Source organism: Asterias rubens, chromosome 15 (genome assembly GCF_902459465.1).
Source record: "Asterias rubens chromosome 15, eAstRub1.3, whole genome shotgun sequence".
Classification (NCBI taxonomy): domain Eukaryota; kingdom Metazoa; phylum Echinodermata; class Asteroidea; order Forcipulatida; family Asteriidae; genus Asterias; species Asterias rubens.
In genome coordinates, this window is record NC_047076.1 from 14153801 (window position 1) to 14169771 (window position 15971).

General features: G+C 38.7%; 1 protein-coding gene across 2 annotated transcripts in view; it reads right to left on the reverse strand.

Annotated features, from left to right (window-relative positions):
* Positions 1-15971, reverse strand: part of LOC117300181 (integrin alpha-6-like) — a 43575-nt gene that overhangs the window by 20631 nt on the left and 6973 nt on the right. For both annotated transcript variants that reach the window (XM_033783902.1, XM_033783901.1), the window contains exons 2-12: positions 14967-15091; positions 13935-14014; positions 12587-12775; positions 10648-10816; positions 9352-9547; positions 7747-7840; positions 6687-6792; positions 5394-5646; positions 4287-4382; positions 4064-4125; positions 3501-3670 (exon numbers count right to left, since the gene is read on the reverse strand). In XM_033783902.1, coding sequence (XP_033639793.1) covers positions 3501-3670; positions 4064-4125; positions 4287-4382; positions 5394-5646; positions 6687-6792; positions 7747-7840; positions 9352-9547; positions 10648-10816; positions 12587-12775; positions 13935-14014; positions 14967-15091 — 1540 coding nt within the window. The remainder of the gene's footprint in view (positions 1-3500; positions 3671-4063; positions 4126-4286; positions 4383-5393; positions 5647-6686; positions 6793-7746; positions 7841-9351; positions 9548-10647; positions 10817-12586; positions 12776-13934; positions 14015-14966; positions 15092-15971) is intronic.

Consider the following 15971-nt stretch of genomic DNA (forward strand, 5'->3'; position numbering starts at 1 on the left):
GTAACACCCCGTGTGTATCTACCTACTAGGCTGACTATGTTCTTTTGCATGTCAGTAACACCACGTGTGTATCTACCTACTAGGCTGACTAGGTTCTTTTGCATGTCAGTAACAACACGTGTGTATCTACCTACTAGGCTGACTATGTTCTTTTGCATGTCAGCAACAACATGTGTGTATCTACCTACTAGGCTGACTAGGTTCTTTTGCATGTCAGTAACAACACGTGTGTATCTACCTACTAGGCTGACTAGGTTCTTTTGCATGTCAGTAACAACACGTGTGTACCTACCTACTAGGCTGACTATGTTCTTTTGCATGTCAGTAACACCACGTGTGTATCTACCTACTAGGCTGACTATGTTCTTTTGCATGTCAGTAACACCACATGTGTATCTACCTACTAGGCTGACTAGGTTCTTTTGCATGTCAGTAACACTACGTGTGTATCTACCTACTAGGCTGACTATGTTCTTTTGCATGTCAGTAACACCACGTGTGTATCTACCTACTAGGCTGACTATGTTCTTTTGCATGTCAGTAACACCACGTGTGTATCTACCTACTAGGCTGACTAGGTTCTTTTGCATGTCAGTAACACTACGTGTGTATCTACCTACTAGGCTGACTGTGTTCTTTTGCATGTCAGTAACACCACGTGTGTATCTACCTACTAGGCTGACTATGTTCTTTTGCATGTCAGTAACACCACGTGTGTATCTACCTACTAGGCTGACTATGTTCTTTTGCATGTCAGTAACACCACGTGTGTATCTACCTACTAGGCTGACTAGGTTCTTTTGCATGTCAGTAACACCACGTGTGTATCTACCTACTAGGCTGACTATGTTCTTTTGCATGTCAGTAACACCCCGTGTGTATCTACCTACTAGGCTGACTATGTTCTTTTGCATGTCAGTAACACCACGTGTGTATCTACCTACTAGGCTGACTAGGTTCTTTTGCATGTCAGTAACACTACGTGTGTATCTACCTACTAGGCTGACTATGTTCTTTTGCATGTCAGTAACACCACGTGTGTATCTACCTACTAGGCTGACTATGTTCTTTTGCATGTCAGTAACACCACGTGTGTATCTACCTACTAGGCTGACTATGTTCTTTTGCATGTCAGTAACACCCCGTGTGTATCTACCTACTAGGCTGACTATGTTCTTTTGCATGTCAGTAACACCACGTGTGTATCTACCTACTAGGCTGACTATGTTCTTTTGCATGTCAGTAACACTACGTGTGTATCTACCTACTAGGCTGACTATGTTCTTTTGCATGTCAGTAACACCACGTGTGTATCTACCTACTAGGCTGACTATGTTCTTTTGCATGTCAGTAACACCACGTGTGTATCTACCTACTAGGCTGACTAGGTTCTTTTGCATGTCAGTAACACCCCGTGTGTATCTACCTACTAGGCTGACTAGGTTCTTTTGCATGTCAGTAACACCACGTGTGTATCTACCTACTAGGCTGACTATGTTCTTTTGCATGTCAGTAACACCACGTGTGTATCTACCTACTAGGCTGACTATGTTCTTTTGCATGTCCCATTCACACGTGTGTATCTACCTACTAGGCTGACTATGTTCTTTTGCATGTCAGTAACAACACGTGTGTATCTACCTACTAGGCTGACTAGGTTCTTTTGCACGTCCCATTCACACGTGTGTATCTACCTACTAGGCTGACTATGTTCTTTTGCATGTCAGTAACACCCCGTGTGTACCTACCTACTAGGCTGACTAGGTTCTTTTGCATGTCAGTAACACCACGTGTGTATCTACCTACTAGGCTGACTATGTTCTTTTGCATGTCAGTAACACCACGTGTGTATCTACCTACTAGGCTGACTATGTTCTTTTGCATGTCCCATTCACACGTGTGTATCTACCTACTAGGCTGACTATGTTCTTTTGCATGTCAGTAACAACACGTGTGTATCTACCTACTAGGCTGACTAGGTTCTTTTGCACGTCCCATTCACACGTGTGTATCTACCTACTAGGCTGACTATGTTCTTTTGCATGTCAGTAACAACACGTGTGTATCTACCTACTAGGCTGACTAGGTTCTTTTGCATGTCCCATTCACACGTGTGTATCTACCTACTAGGCTGACTATGTTCTTTTGCATGTCCCATTCGCACGCACATCAAACACATCCAATACTCTCCGTTACTTGGTCCTTACATGTATCTTTGCATGTCCCATTCGCACGCACATCAAACACATCAAATACTCTCCGTTACTTGGTCCTCATCTTTGCATGTCCCATTCGCACGCACATCAAGGCTGACTATGTTCTTTTGCATGTCAGTAACACCACGTGTGTATCTACCTACTAGGCTGACTATGTTCTTTTGCATGTCAGTAACACCACGTGTGTATCTACCTACTAGGCTGACTATGTTCTTTTGCATGTCCCATTCGCACGCACATCAAACACATCAAATACTCTCCGTTACTTGGTCCTTACATGTATATTTGCATGTCCCATTCGCACGCACATCAAATACTCTCCGTTACTTGGTCCTTACATGTATATTTGCATGTCCCATTCGCACGCACATCAAACACATCAAATACTCTCCGTTACTTGGTCCTCATCTTTGCATGTCCCATTCGCACGCACATCAAACACATCAAATACTCTCTGTTACTTGGTCCTCATCTTTGAAACTAGGTTGACCAGACTATCAAAGCCTCATATCCTTTGTGGCTAGGTTCCAAACTTCTTATAAAAAGTTCCTTATTTCCCAGCATGTAACATAGTTTCTATACTGTTCTTTCCCTTTATATTTGCTTACTTTCTCACTGTCCTTTTCTCCAGTAGTTTGTCCGCCTGTCTGTCTGTTTCGTCTTTGTATTGTCCTAAGCATGTACATTTTGATCATTTATTTTGTTATGAAAAGGCAAGCTGCTACAATCTAGCTGGCTTACTTTGGGCCTTGCCTCCATGCGCCTTCCTCTAATTTATTATTTTGTTGAATTTTATTTTACATGTATGCATTTCAATGTAGTTCTGTATTATTTGTTGAAATTTGTTTGTGGAAATAAATGTGAATTGAATGAATGAATGAATGAATGAATGAGAACTTTTCTTGCTTTATATTCTGCTACTGCGAAGTAGATTTTTGCAAGTTGGAAGACTTCTCAGTTCTGAAAAGTTCTGCTTATTAACTACTAACTGGGATGGAAGGTAGAAAATGACCAGCATTTCTTCTTTTGCTTTATTTATACCCAAACCATAGCATAACTGGTTAATACATGTACGTTTTTACATGCTTAAATTCAGATGAAAATAATTTGTTTTACTCATTTCTCAAAAACTACAGCACCTCAGTAAGTAAAATTTCAAGGGAAGCTTTCTACTATCATAATCTTCAATCTGTGTAAGTTTAATGTAAACCAAACATTGTGTTTTTTGTTAGGAAAAAGTACATAGACCCTTTAATATAAAAAGAATAAGCATAATAACCTTACCCTAAGAGTGAACCAAAATCTGGTTGATTTTACAGTCTCTTCATTACTTTGAGGTTGAAGAAGAATTGTCTGGTCACGGATGGCATAGGAATCAGACGCTTCAAAGATTACTCTTGAAGTTAAACCCAAATCACGCCTCTCCTCCTCTGCTTCGATGGAATATTCAACTCCTGAATAAGAAATGATGTAAACATGTTAGCATTACTCCTCACAAATAGTTGTATAATAATAATTTGGGAGGCTAATCATCCTTACTCGCAGCTTTTTGAGAAGCAGGCATGCAAGGGCGCCTTTGGCAGCCAGCCACATCAACCCATTATGACCTTGGAGCACAGCCCGAGATCAAAAGTGTTTGGTTTTTCACCAGGGAGGAAGACCGGATGGTCTGGAAAACCCTCGTGGCACAGTAGAGAACCAACGCACAACTCAACCCACATGACCATGGCGAGGAATTGAACCGGGGTCACCTTGGTGAGAGGCTAGCGCTTTACGCATATAACAACCATTGTAAAGATTCAAACAAATTGCCTTGAGTATTAAGCAAGAAGTAGACATTAACTTACGCATGAACTCGTCAAATCTATCTGCGTTGCATTCGTACTTCATTTGCACTTGAACATAGGACCTACAAAGAATAAATAAAATCAGTTATTGAAACAGGAAATATAGGTTTTTGGTACTTGTTATCTTGTTGCTGGCAGACTTAGTTCCTTGACAGCTCCTCAGAGCTCAATCTCATCAACAGTTATACAACACAGAAACAAGTTGAAGAACTCAATATCTTACCTAAACGCTTCTGCTCCTTTTTTAGTTGTTATATTAGGATCGATCTGTGATTCTCGTAGCTGTAGTTCCGCTGTGATACTTATAATTGGTCTGGCTCTTCATGTTAAAAAAAAAGAGGAAAAAAAAAAAAATAATGATTATTTTTTATATCTAATTCCTGTATATCTAATTCCCGTATTTGCATTGTTCAAGTTTGTTTTTTTTCAAGAAAGTATGGAAATAAATGGGAGTTAAATTTTATTGAATTGAAAGAAAAATTACTTGTCAAGTTTTGGGCTATTTCTTCATTTCCTACTCCAACTGCTACAGCATCTGTGCCTAATTTCATGGCTCTGGTTACCACCGATTTATGCGCTTACAATCACCCTTCTCCGCTTACTGGGCAAGCACCGAATTTCTGCACTAGTTGTGTTAAGCGTAGATTGCTAAGTAATGCGGAGTACACACGAATGTTAGTGCGGAATTACCTGCTTCAGTAAGTACAGATTCTTTGATTACAGTAAGCAGAGCCATAAAATTGGGCCCCGATTACTTTATACTCTTTGTTTGGAAATGTCTTCTCTTAGCACCTGTCTACAACAACAATCTTCTCTCCATTTTTCATTGCGACAGCTGACTTCGTAAACTGGACAACGCAACAAAACTTACTCCCACCATCTGTAAGAAAGAGGTTGGTCAGGGTGCCTTTGGTTACAGTGGCCCCAACCTATGGAACAAAATCCCTCCAGAAATCTGCCAGTCTGACTCAATCATGCATGACTTTAAAAAAAAACAGTTGAAGACTGAAGTGTTCAGACGTCGATTTCACCAAACTCATCCTAACTTAGGATTAATCTTAGGGTTTAGGACGAGTTAAGGTCCCTATCTGAAGACGTAGGACACATTGAACCCATCCTAAGTTAAGAGGGTAATACTCGTCCTGACTCTAGATCAGATTAATTCTAGCGTTTTGTAAAAACCGGCCGCTGAGCCCATAAATTTGTTTATTGTGATGTCTTTATTTGTTCAGCACCTTGATCCCATATCTACGATATGTGCACTTTATAAGAACTTTGTATTGTTATTATAAGGGATGTGATCTTTGACAGTGTAACAAATTTAACTTACCTAAATGTAACCAAAGCATCAGCTTGAAAAGCACCAACGGTCAAATCTGGATATTGGTTACCGTCCAGATCCAGACCGCCAGACAAGGAATACCCAAATGCTTGACCGATATCTCGACTTGTCGGAAGGTCATCTGGTAAATCAGCTGGGGTTATCTTCTGAGAGGCTGGTTGTATAATACCATCTGGTCCACCATGGTAAATATACACTGCACCTACACCGTTATTCTCATAAGGTGCACCAATGGCAATATCTACAAAGTCAGAGGTAAAGGTTATTCATTTTGTTTTTTTACCCATAAGTCCTGTTCATACTTCCTGCGAATGCCAATGCGAAGCAAATCTTGACGTCGCAAATTCGCAACAACAGTTCGCAGCAGTTGCACTCTGCTCTACTCCCTTGCGAATAATAGCTGCGAAAGGATGGTGTGACGTCAAATTCGCTTTGCATTCGCATTCGCAGGAAGTATGAACCAGGCTTTACACCGATGTGTGTAGCACTGTATACTCAGTACTTTCCCCGAGTCCTGTACCCATACACCGATGTGTGTAGCACTGTATACTCAGTACTTTCCCCGAGTCCTGTACCCATACACCGATGTGTGTAGCACTGTATACTCAGTACTTTCCCCGAGTCCTGTGAGAAAATATCACAGGCATATTACTCGGGTGGGATTTGAACCCATGACCCTTGCAATTCTAGAGCAGTGTCTTACCAACTAGACTACCGAGGTTGCCCGGCAGCTAGAGGCAGTTCGAATCCTATGTTTTGGCAGCGGGTACCGCAACGCTATAAGAGATGTTAAATTTGCAACGGGGATAAAGATTTTTTTTAACCCATACACCGATGTGTGTTAGCACTGTATACTCAGTACTTCCCCCCCCCCCCCCCCCCCGAGTCCTATGAACAAAAGGGTAAAGTTGTTTTATATTTTACTTGTCCTGTGAAAAAGTCATGATTGAAATCACTTGAAGACCACCTTCATATTTCAGGGGTGAGAGACAATGCCGACAAGAAAAGTCTAAAACTGTGATCCAGATCTTAGTGGGTATATTGAAATGATGGCGAATCCACTTTTTTAACCCTTGAGATATAGATTCCAAGCGGCTCAGTATCCTCACTTATAAAGAAGTAGATCAAAGAGCACAACTTATTTAAAAACAAAACAAAAAAAACATATAATTTTTGGTTTACCCGGCAAACTTTAAACTGAATTCAGATAATATTTTGAAATATCTCATCCCTGATAATGACTAAGTTTGCATGTTGCAAGATGAACCTACTAATACTTACCCTCATAGCCATCTATGTTGAGATCTCCGAGGTTAGCGATTGATATACCAAACATAGAATCTCTAACACCGGTCAGACGAGTTGGCTCAATACCAAGAAAAGTACCCTAAGAAGAGCAATAAGAATTATTAGTAGATGTTAAATTTGCATCAGGGATAAAGAATATTCATTTTGGTTTTTACCCATACACCGATGCGTGTTAGCACTGTATATACCAGAGTTCTGTGAAAACAAAAATCACAGGCATATTACTCGGGTGGGATTTGAACCCACAACCTTAGCAATTCTAGAGCAATGTCTTACCAACTATACCACCAAGATTGCCCGGTGGTTAGAGGCAGTTTGAATCCTATGTTTAGCAGCGGGTACTATAAACTTTTTAAAAAGAAGAAATACCAGCATTTGTAAAGTGCATTTGTTTTTGTTTTTGTGTTTTAGCACAGTATACTCGGTACTTTCCCGAGCTCTGTGAAAGAAATCCACAGGCATACTATGTAGTGAGTATACAGTGCTGGTGCTAACACACATCGCTGTATATGGGTAAAACCAGTTTTTCTTTCATTGTTATCTCGCAACTTCGATGCCTAATGATCTAAAATTTTCACAGGTTTGTTATTTTATACATATATCGAGATACAGCAAGTGAGAAGACTCAAGCAGCAATACACGTGGTCGACATTGCCGGAAAAATGCAAGAAATAAACCTTTTTTCGAAAGGTACAAACTCACGACTAGGACTTGCATGTACTTGCACGTACGTGTGTTCAATGTTCGATCGAGGCAAAGTCTGCCTCGATTGACATCAGAAAAGGGGTAGGCGGAGTCACCCCCAAACAACTTTATCTATTTGTATTTATAACATATAAATCGTTCCAAACAATTACTCAAAAAATTATTTTATTGTTCATTAACATATACTCTAATGTTTGACGAAAATAAATTATATTTCCAGGTGACTTTAAACCTTGTTATTTGCAATGTAATTTAAATTGTTGGTAATGTTATAAAATATCTAACCCTTACCACAAAGACTCTTCACGTCAGCCAGTTATGTACTTACGTTCTGATACTTATTGAGATAGATATAAACACGACCTCCTGCTTCAGTACTTCTATTGTAGTATATAGGTGCTCCAACAATCAAATCATCAAAACTGTAACAACATTTACAAAACAGAATCAATTACTTAAAGGCAGTGGACACTATTGGTAATTTTCCATGAATTTGATTTTGAGACCTCAACTTTAGAATTTGAGGTCTCGAAATCGAAGCATCTGAACGCACACAACTTCGTGTGACAAGGGTGTTTTTTCTTTCATTATTCTCTCGCAACTTTGACGACTGATTGAGGAGTTAGTTTTTAAAGTGGTCTCAATGTTTTGACAGCTTGCTCTAGTCATCGGCAGGAGAATAAAGCAATAACGAACATCTTAATGAGCTACAAAGCTCAAGAGTAAAAGAAAAATAAGATTTAAAACAATTTAATTTTTGCATCACACCAATATGTCAAATTGATAACTGTAACTAACTCCCAATATATTATCTATTTAAAAGGCAGTGGACACTATTGGTAATTGTCAAAGACTAGCCTTCACAGTTTGTATATCTCAACATATGCATAAAATAACAAACCTGTGAAAATTTGAGCTCAATCGGTCGTCGAAGTTGCGAGATAATTATGAAAGAAAAATAACCCTTGTCACACAAAGTTGTGTGCGTTTAGATGGTTGATTTCGAGACCTCAAGTTCTAAATCTGAGGTCTCGAAATCAAATTCGTGGAAAATTACTTCTTTCTCGAAAACTACATCACTTCAGAGGGAGCCGTTTCTCACAATGTTTTATACCATGAACCTCTCCCCATTACTCGTCACCAAGAAAGGTTTTATGCCAATAATTATTTTGAGTAATTATCAATAGTGTCTACTGCCTTTAAAGGCACTGGACATTATTGGTAATTACTCAAAATAATTGTTAGCATAAAAACTTACTTGGTACAAGTAATGGAGAGCTGTTGATAGAACTAAACTTTGTGAGAAACGGCTCCCTCTGAAGTACAGTGCACAGTAGCACCTAGTTAACCCTTAGGAGGTGCAAAATAATTGGGTCTCAAAATTCATCACTGTAATAACCTATCTTTCTGAAAGTTTGTATACTCAGCGCCTTGAATACCTTGTTTGGTAGATACGTGCGATATATAAGACTTTGATATTATTATTATCATTATTATTATTATTAATGTTTGTAACAATGTTGCACACACATTCAAACATTGTGTTGATTCTGTTGAAAGCAAAACAACGAATTATGGGAGGTATTTCATTTAATTTAAAGTTTGCAGAAATTGCGATTTTGGTTAAAACATCTGTTATTACGATTGAGTGTTTTACAAACAATCGGCCCTCCATGCCTACTAAGGTGTTTGTTCGTTTATCAACAAAAGAAAGGTCTTTAAGTAGAATTTGCAACTTTGCATGGTGGAAGTATAACTAAGAGAGGTTGCGATAATACCATTTGGAAATCTCTTTGGTTTTTGTAACACAAAGATTGAATGACATAGAAAGTATAATAGGTTTGCGGTTACACCATGTGTGTATCTACTTGATGGGTAGATTATGTTCTTTTGAGAACCTGTCTTGCAACATGTATTATATTTTTTGACTTACCCATCTCCGTCTAAGTCTGCAGAGCAAACCTCGTAACCAAAAGACTCTGCAGGTTGCTCTCCTTTAAGAACGTATTCCTGTCTCAAGCCACCGAAATGCTTTGAAATCATAACGACCGCTCCTATAGCATTGTGTCTCGGAGCACCAGACGCAACCATAAATTTGTCCCCAAATTTACCAGATGTGACTGAGAAACCTGTAAAAGTTAAAGCTATGTCATAAAACGTCAAGACCAAACTGGCTCTTTTCAGAGCCACCACTCCTTCAAAAGATATTTTACTCATGGTTGTACCCGCAAGTTTATTATTCATATTTATAGTTACTCCTATGTCATAAACATCACCAGTAATAGAGAAAAGAACATGTGTAGTATACCTTGTAAGAACAAAAGACGGTAATGAAGGAAATGTTTACATCTTAACAGAATGTGTATAATTCATCAGTTGTCTAGTTGTTTAGACATCTGGGCCCAATTTCATGGCTCTCGCTACTGTTGAATTCTGCGCTAACTATCACAATTTTCCACTTCCGTGCGAGCGCCAATTTTTGCGCTAGCTGTGTAAGCGTAGAATGCCTAGTTACATGGAGTACGCAAGCAAAGAAGCCAAAATTCCCTGCTAACTCGTGAAATACACTTGACCTAAGCACGAAATTGCCTGCTTCCATAAGCATGGATTCTTTGCTTACGGTTAGCGGAGCCATGAAACTGGGCCCTGCCCTAGATTGGCCAAAAGGTCGGTCGTTCCAATCAGGACTTAGAACAGAACTCGTGGAAAGTACTGAGTGTACATTGTTTTTTTCTTCGTACCAATTCTGTATCGTTCTTTTAAAGGATTTTTTTTTTTTTTAATACTAAACACAATGTCCACAGATTTACATCAATTTGACACCATTTACAGATAATGAAAAACGAAAGCTTACCTTAAAATATTAATAGCTGAGGGGCTTTAGTTTTTGAGAAATGAGTACAAACAATGTCACGAAAATATTTGTTTTTTTTACATGCTCAAATAATGTTTGTCTTTAGAGACAAAATTTATTTTTGTGACTTGTTTTACTCATTTCTCAGCAATACATCACCTCAGCAAGTACTATTTTCAGGGAAGCTTTCTCTCCTCATTATTTTCAAACTGTGTGAGTTTGATGTAAATCTGTGGACATTATTGTCAAACTGTGTGAGTTTGATGTAAATCTGTGGACATTATTGTCAAACTGTGTGAGTTTGATGTAAATCTGTGGACATTATGTTTTGTGTCTTTAAAAAATGTACCCTTTAAGAGAACAATTTAGACTTACCTAGATAGCTGTTGAGACCGACTCCAGCTGACTCGTCATCCAATGCTGTGCGTCTTAGATCAGGATTGATTTCATCTTCATCAGGGACAGTCGTAGTAAAGATTCCTCCTCTCCAATCACCGGCTCCTGGTATGCCTGCTATGAACTCCCCTGCTATACCTTCTTCTTTCTGTTTCAATATAAAGGGAATCAATGTGTGGTGAAGAGGTTTTCAACTAAGGGAATCAATGTGTGGTGAAGAGGTTTTCAACTAATGGTTTAAACCCAACGAGGCCTGGTTCTTGATAATATTACCGAGACAAAGTCGAGGTAAATTATCAAGAACCAGGCCTTGGGGGTTTAAACCACCATTTGAAAACCGATTCAACACACTTTGATTCCCATTCATAAATACATTTTCGGTCAAAAAACAGCAACACTTTTTGTCAAAAGTGAAATAAATGCAAAAATTATAATTGTTTTATGATTTTTTTCAACACAACACCCCTCCAGCTATGAAATGGTAAGGCCCTCGGGTAAACAACTCCTTATAATGGAGTGCTGTGCGCGTAGCGCGTATTGCGTGATGTGGCACTGTCCCGGCCGTTACTCTCGACCAATTGGAATGAAGAAACTGTCTTATAAGCACAGGTGCAAGCTTGCGTGTCACGCCCATGTTTCAACACTGTTGAAACACACCCACGTGGCGCGCTCTCCAACAATAGGAATGGCGAAACTGTTTGAGGTATTTATGAATTTATTTATGAATAATGTTATTATTTATGAATACAGAATTAAATATTGACCTTGAAGGATTTGGGTACTTTTTCAAAGTGAACCATGGACACTATTGGTAACGAGTAATGGGGAGAGGTTAATAGTATAAAACATTGTGAGAAACGGCTCCCTCTGAAATATTTGAATTGATTTCAAGCCGAGGTCTCAAAATTAAACACATTGTGGATACCCAAAAGGTATTTATTACTATTTTTTTTTATTTTTTTTTTTAATTGTTTGTTTGTTTGTTGGTGGGTTTGTTTGTTTGTTTGTTTGTTTGTTTGTTTGTTTGTTTGTTTGTTTGTTTGTTTGTTTGTTTGTTTGTTAAGTTAAATGGCTTGATAGCTCAGTTGGTAGAGCACTGGAAAGTTAATCTGGAGGTGGTTTGTTCAAATCCATCTTTTTCTTTAGGTTGTTTATTGCTTTTTTGTTCATTTGTTGTATTATTTGCATTGCTTTTGTACGTCTAAAACGCTGTGGTCTAAATGAAATGGCGCTACACAAAAGCCCATTGTATTGTATTGTATTTGTCTTTATTCAACCCCAAACACAGTTGATCAGCGAAATATTTACAACCTGTTGTTAATGTCTGCTAAATCATAGAAAATGTTTTTGAAAGAACCAAAGAGTTAGAAATTCAACCTTCCACTTCAGTGATTCATTACTCTAGTGGGGTCATATATTCAACCTTCCACTTCTATGATTCATTACTCTAGTGGGGTCATATATTCAACCTTCCACTTCTGTGATTCATTACTCTAGTGGGGTCATATATTCAACCTTCCACTTCTGTGATTCATTACTCTAGTGGGGTCATATATTCAACCTTCCACTTCTGTGATTCATTGATCTAGTGGGGTCATATATTCAACCTTCCACTTCAGTGATTCATTACTCTAGTGGGGTCATATATTCAACCTTCCACTTCAGTGATTCATTACTCTAGTGGGGTCATATATTCAACCTTCCACTTCTGTGATTCATTACTCTAGTGGGGTCATATATTCAACCTTCCACTTCTGTGATTCATTACTCTAGTGGGGTCATATATTCAACCTTCCACTTCTGTGATTCATTACTCTAGTGGGGTCATATATTCAACCTTCCACTTCTGTGATTCATTACTCTAGTGGGGTCATACATGTTTATTTCAGTTACATGTAGGATGGCCTACTAACTTTACCTGTGAGATGTAGAAGCCAGTTCCAGCCTGGCAGTAACCAAATTTCTTCTTTCCAAGTTCCATATTTCTGCACATAGTCCAAGCTCCAGGTATGGATAAGTCTTCTGTAAGATCGTTCATCCTCAAGTAACATTTTCCAAGACCACTTATCGTGTCAGAAGACAACACTTTGTAGCGATGAGCACAAGTCTGTATTTGGTATGAAGTGGATACAAGTCATGAATGAACAGTTTTAAAATACATACGTTGTAAGAGTGAGGTACATAGTAACAATAGAGAGGTTTCGCAAGCGTGCGGATACTGGTACGGATATGATGACTGTTTGCGTTCATGTCAGCTGCGTATTGGATTTTGTTTCGCAAACTATAGGTATGTGTCACTTAGGAGGGCGTTTGCATTCATCATGAGTGGTTTTCTGACAAGCATGACCGATAGAGACCCCATGTTTTATACACTGCATTTTATCATCGTTTTGCTTGCAAATGACTAACAATTTTCTATCTCACGTATATCAAGCACGATACCAGTGCAAGCAATTCCGAGGAAAATGTTTTTGATCTGGAACTAAAAGACTACTTAAAGTCTGCAAAACAGTTTCCGTTTTTCTACGTCGTGTATGAGCTCCTGTATCCATTGCTAACGTGTGTGCAAAATACGATAGTCGCAGATGCGCGTCACATGAACACACAAAGTGTCGACGTATCTGTATCTGTATAGTGTATCCATAGACTTGCGAAACCTCTCAAGTGAATCAGCCCCTGTCAAAGTTTTGTCTGCTATTAAATTAATGATGCTAATTTTGATGTACCCTTACACCAATGTGTGTATTAAAGCATTGTATACTCAGTACTTTCCAGAGCTCTGTGAACAATATCAAAGGCATATTACTCAGCTGGGATTCGAACCCACGACATTTGCAATTCTAGAGCAGTGTCTTTACCAACTAGACCACCAAGATTGCCCGGTAGCTAAAGGCAGTTTGGATCCTATATTTTAACAGCGGCTACCACAACAATTTATTAGATGTTAAATTTGCATCAGGGATAAAGAATATTAATTTGGGTTGAACCATACACCGATGTGTATCAATCACAGGCAAATTTGAGCCTACAACCTTTACAATAGATGGATTGCAATACACGTCACCGACCGCCATCGTTGATGCATTTTACATAAGAAAAGTGCACACGTCTACACGCTGCGTGTGACTCTCGCGCACCTTTCACGTGTAAAATACATCAAAGATGGCGGTCGATGACGCGTATTGCAATCCATCTATTCTAAACCAAAGAAAATATACTTTATCCCTGATGCAGGTTTAATTTGATTCATGTTTTTAACTACTTACAGCAACTCTTCCACCTTGCCCCTGGCTTCTCACTGTTACACCAAGCCATTGGTCTGTTTTATTCTCAGTGTCATCATTGCCTATAGACAAAAGTAAAAATAGTATTTTTTACATACAATAAGTATAAAACTGAAATGTTCATAAATGCACATAAAGGCCTATCACCAGATGGCACTATACAGTTATTAAAGGCACTGCTGGACTGGAAAAGTTTTTTACTTTTCAAACACTGTGCAGAATTCTCTCTTGGTGTATCTGGTCATTAAGGTTGCAAGAAAATATTGAAAGAAAAAACACCCTTGTTGCACAATTTTGTGTGCTTTCAGATGCCTGAAAAAAGGGTTCTGGGCGTGAAGTCGCTTTCAGATTCAAATATTTGTGTGAGAAAAGAGCCCTTTCTCCAGAAGAAGTCATTTCTCACAATGTTTTATACTAGCAACAGCTCTCCTTTGCTTGTTAACAAGTAAGTTTTTGATGCTCAGCTAATATATATTTTGAATAATCACCAAAAGTGTCCTGTGCCTTTAAAGGATTTGGGTTCTTTTTGTAACACAAAAGACAATGTCCACAGATTTACATTAAACTGACACCATTTGAAGATAATGATAGTAAAAAGCGTACCTTAAAATATTAGTTGCTGAGGTGCTGTAGTTTTGCGTCTCATAATCAATTTTCTTTATTTATGACATTGTTTGACTCATTTCTCAAAAACTACAGCACCTCAGCAAGTAATATTTTCAGGGAAGCTTTCTACCCTCATTATCTTCAAACGGTGTGAGTTTACTGTAAATCTATAGATATTGTGTTCTTTGTGCAACACAAAGTACATAGACCCTTTAAACCTGTAAGTTTATTATTATTGGTTTATTAAAAATGCAAACATGGCGACCAAAAGGCCGAAGTGCGCATGCACATGCACAAAGAGTAAAAATACAACTGTTACTTCTACGAATATATTAAAATTTGAGAAAAAAACATTAAAGTTAAACATACACAATAATTGTTCGCTATATACTAGATTATTATAGTTACCTGTAATATCTAGATTCATATCTTGACAATCATCTACATATGTACTCAGAGGACACTTGAAGACAGCACCGGTCTTAGCTACCAGTGCATCTGGATCATCATATGTTGGCGCTCCAGCAAGAATTCTGCATAGTAGATAAGACACACACCGTTAATCACCCTTCAAACATTTGTCTGTAACTGTACAATGTGTTGAAATAATTTGAAATAACTTTGAAGATAACCCAAACAGAAGAGGTCTGTTTATACACCAATCCTCCTACATGTTATTGTACTCGAATCATTCAGAAGTAAAGAGTTAACTGCTACTCATGGGACAGGGTTCATTATTACATTTTATACAAGACCCAAGCAGATCCTTGCCATTTGATTGGAGGATTGTATGTCACGTGATGGCAAATAAAAGTACTATTGCACGCCAAGTCAATCACCGTGCATTTTTCGTTTCATCCGAAAAGTACTATTGCACGCTGAGTAAATACATCACTGCGTGCGCGTGTCTTTGGTAATGCAGCAGTGTTAATACATATATGCAAGGCACACATTAGGCGTCAGCGTGTCTCAAAAACGCTGGACAGAACGCACATTGTCACTGTTGAATCCAACACATTCTTGATCTCACAGGCCGACCCAAAAGAAACGGGTGTAATTTCACAATAAAAAATTGTTGGCCTACGCTTTGTTTATTTTAAAAGTTGTATCCTCCAATCAAAAAGACAAAGATCTAGCTATGAAATGGTGAAGCCCTCCGCCGCCTTCGGGTAAACAACTCCTTATAAGGGAATGCCACGTTTATCGCGTGATGTGGCACAACTGTTTCAGCCATTGCTCTCGACCAATGGGAACGAAGAAACTGTCTTATAAGAACAGGTGCAAGCTCGCGTGTCACGCCCATGTTTCAACACTTTTTACTGGTCATAAACAAAGGTTCATACATTGTACACACCCACGTGACGCGCTCTCCACCAATAGGAATAGCGAAACTGTCTGAGGTCCTTATGAATT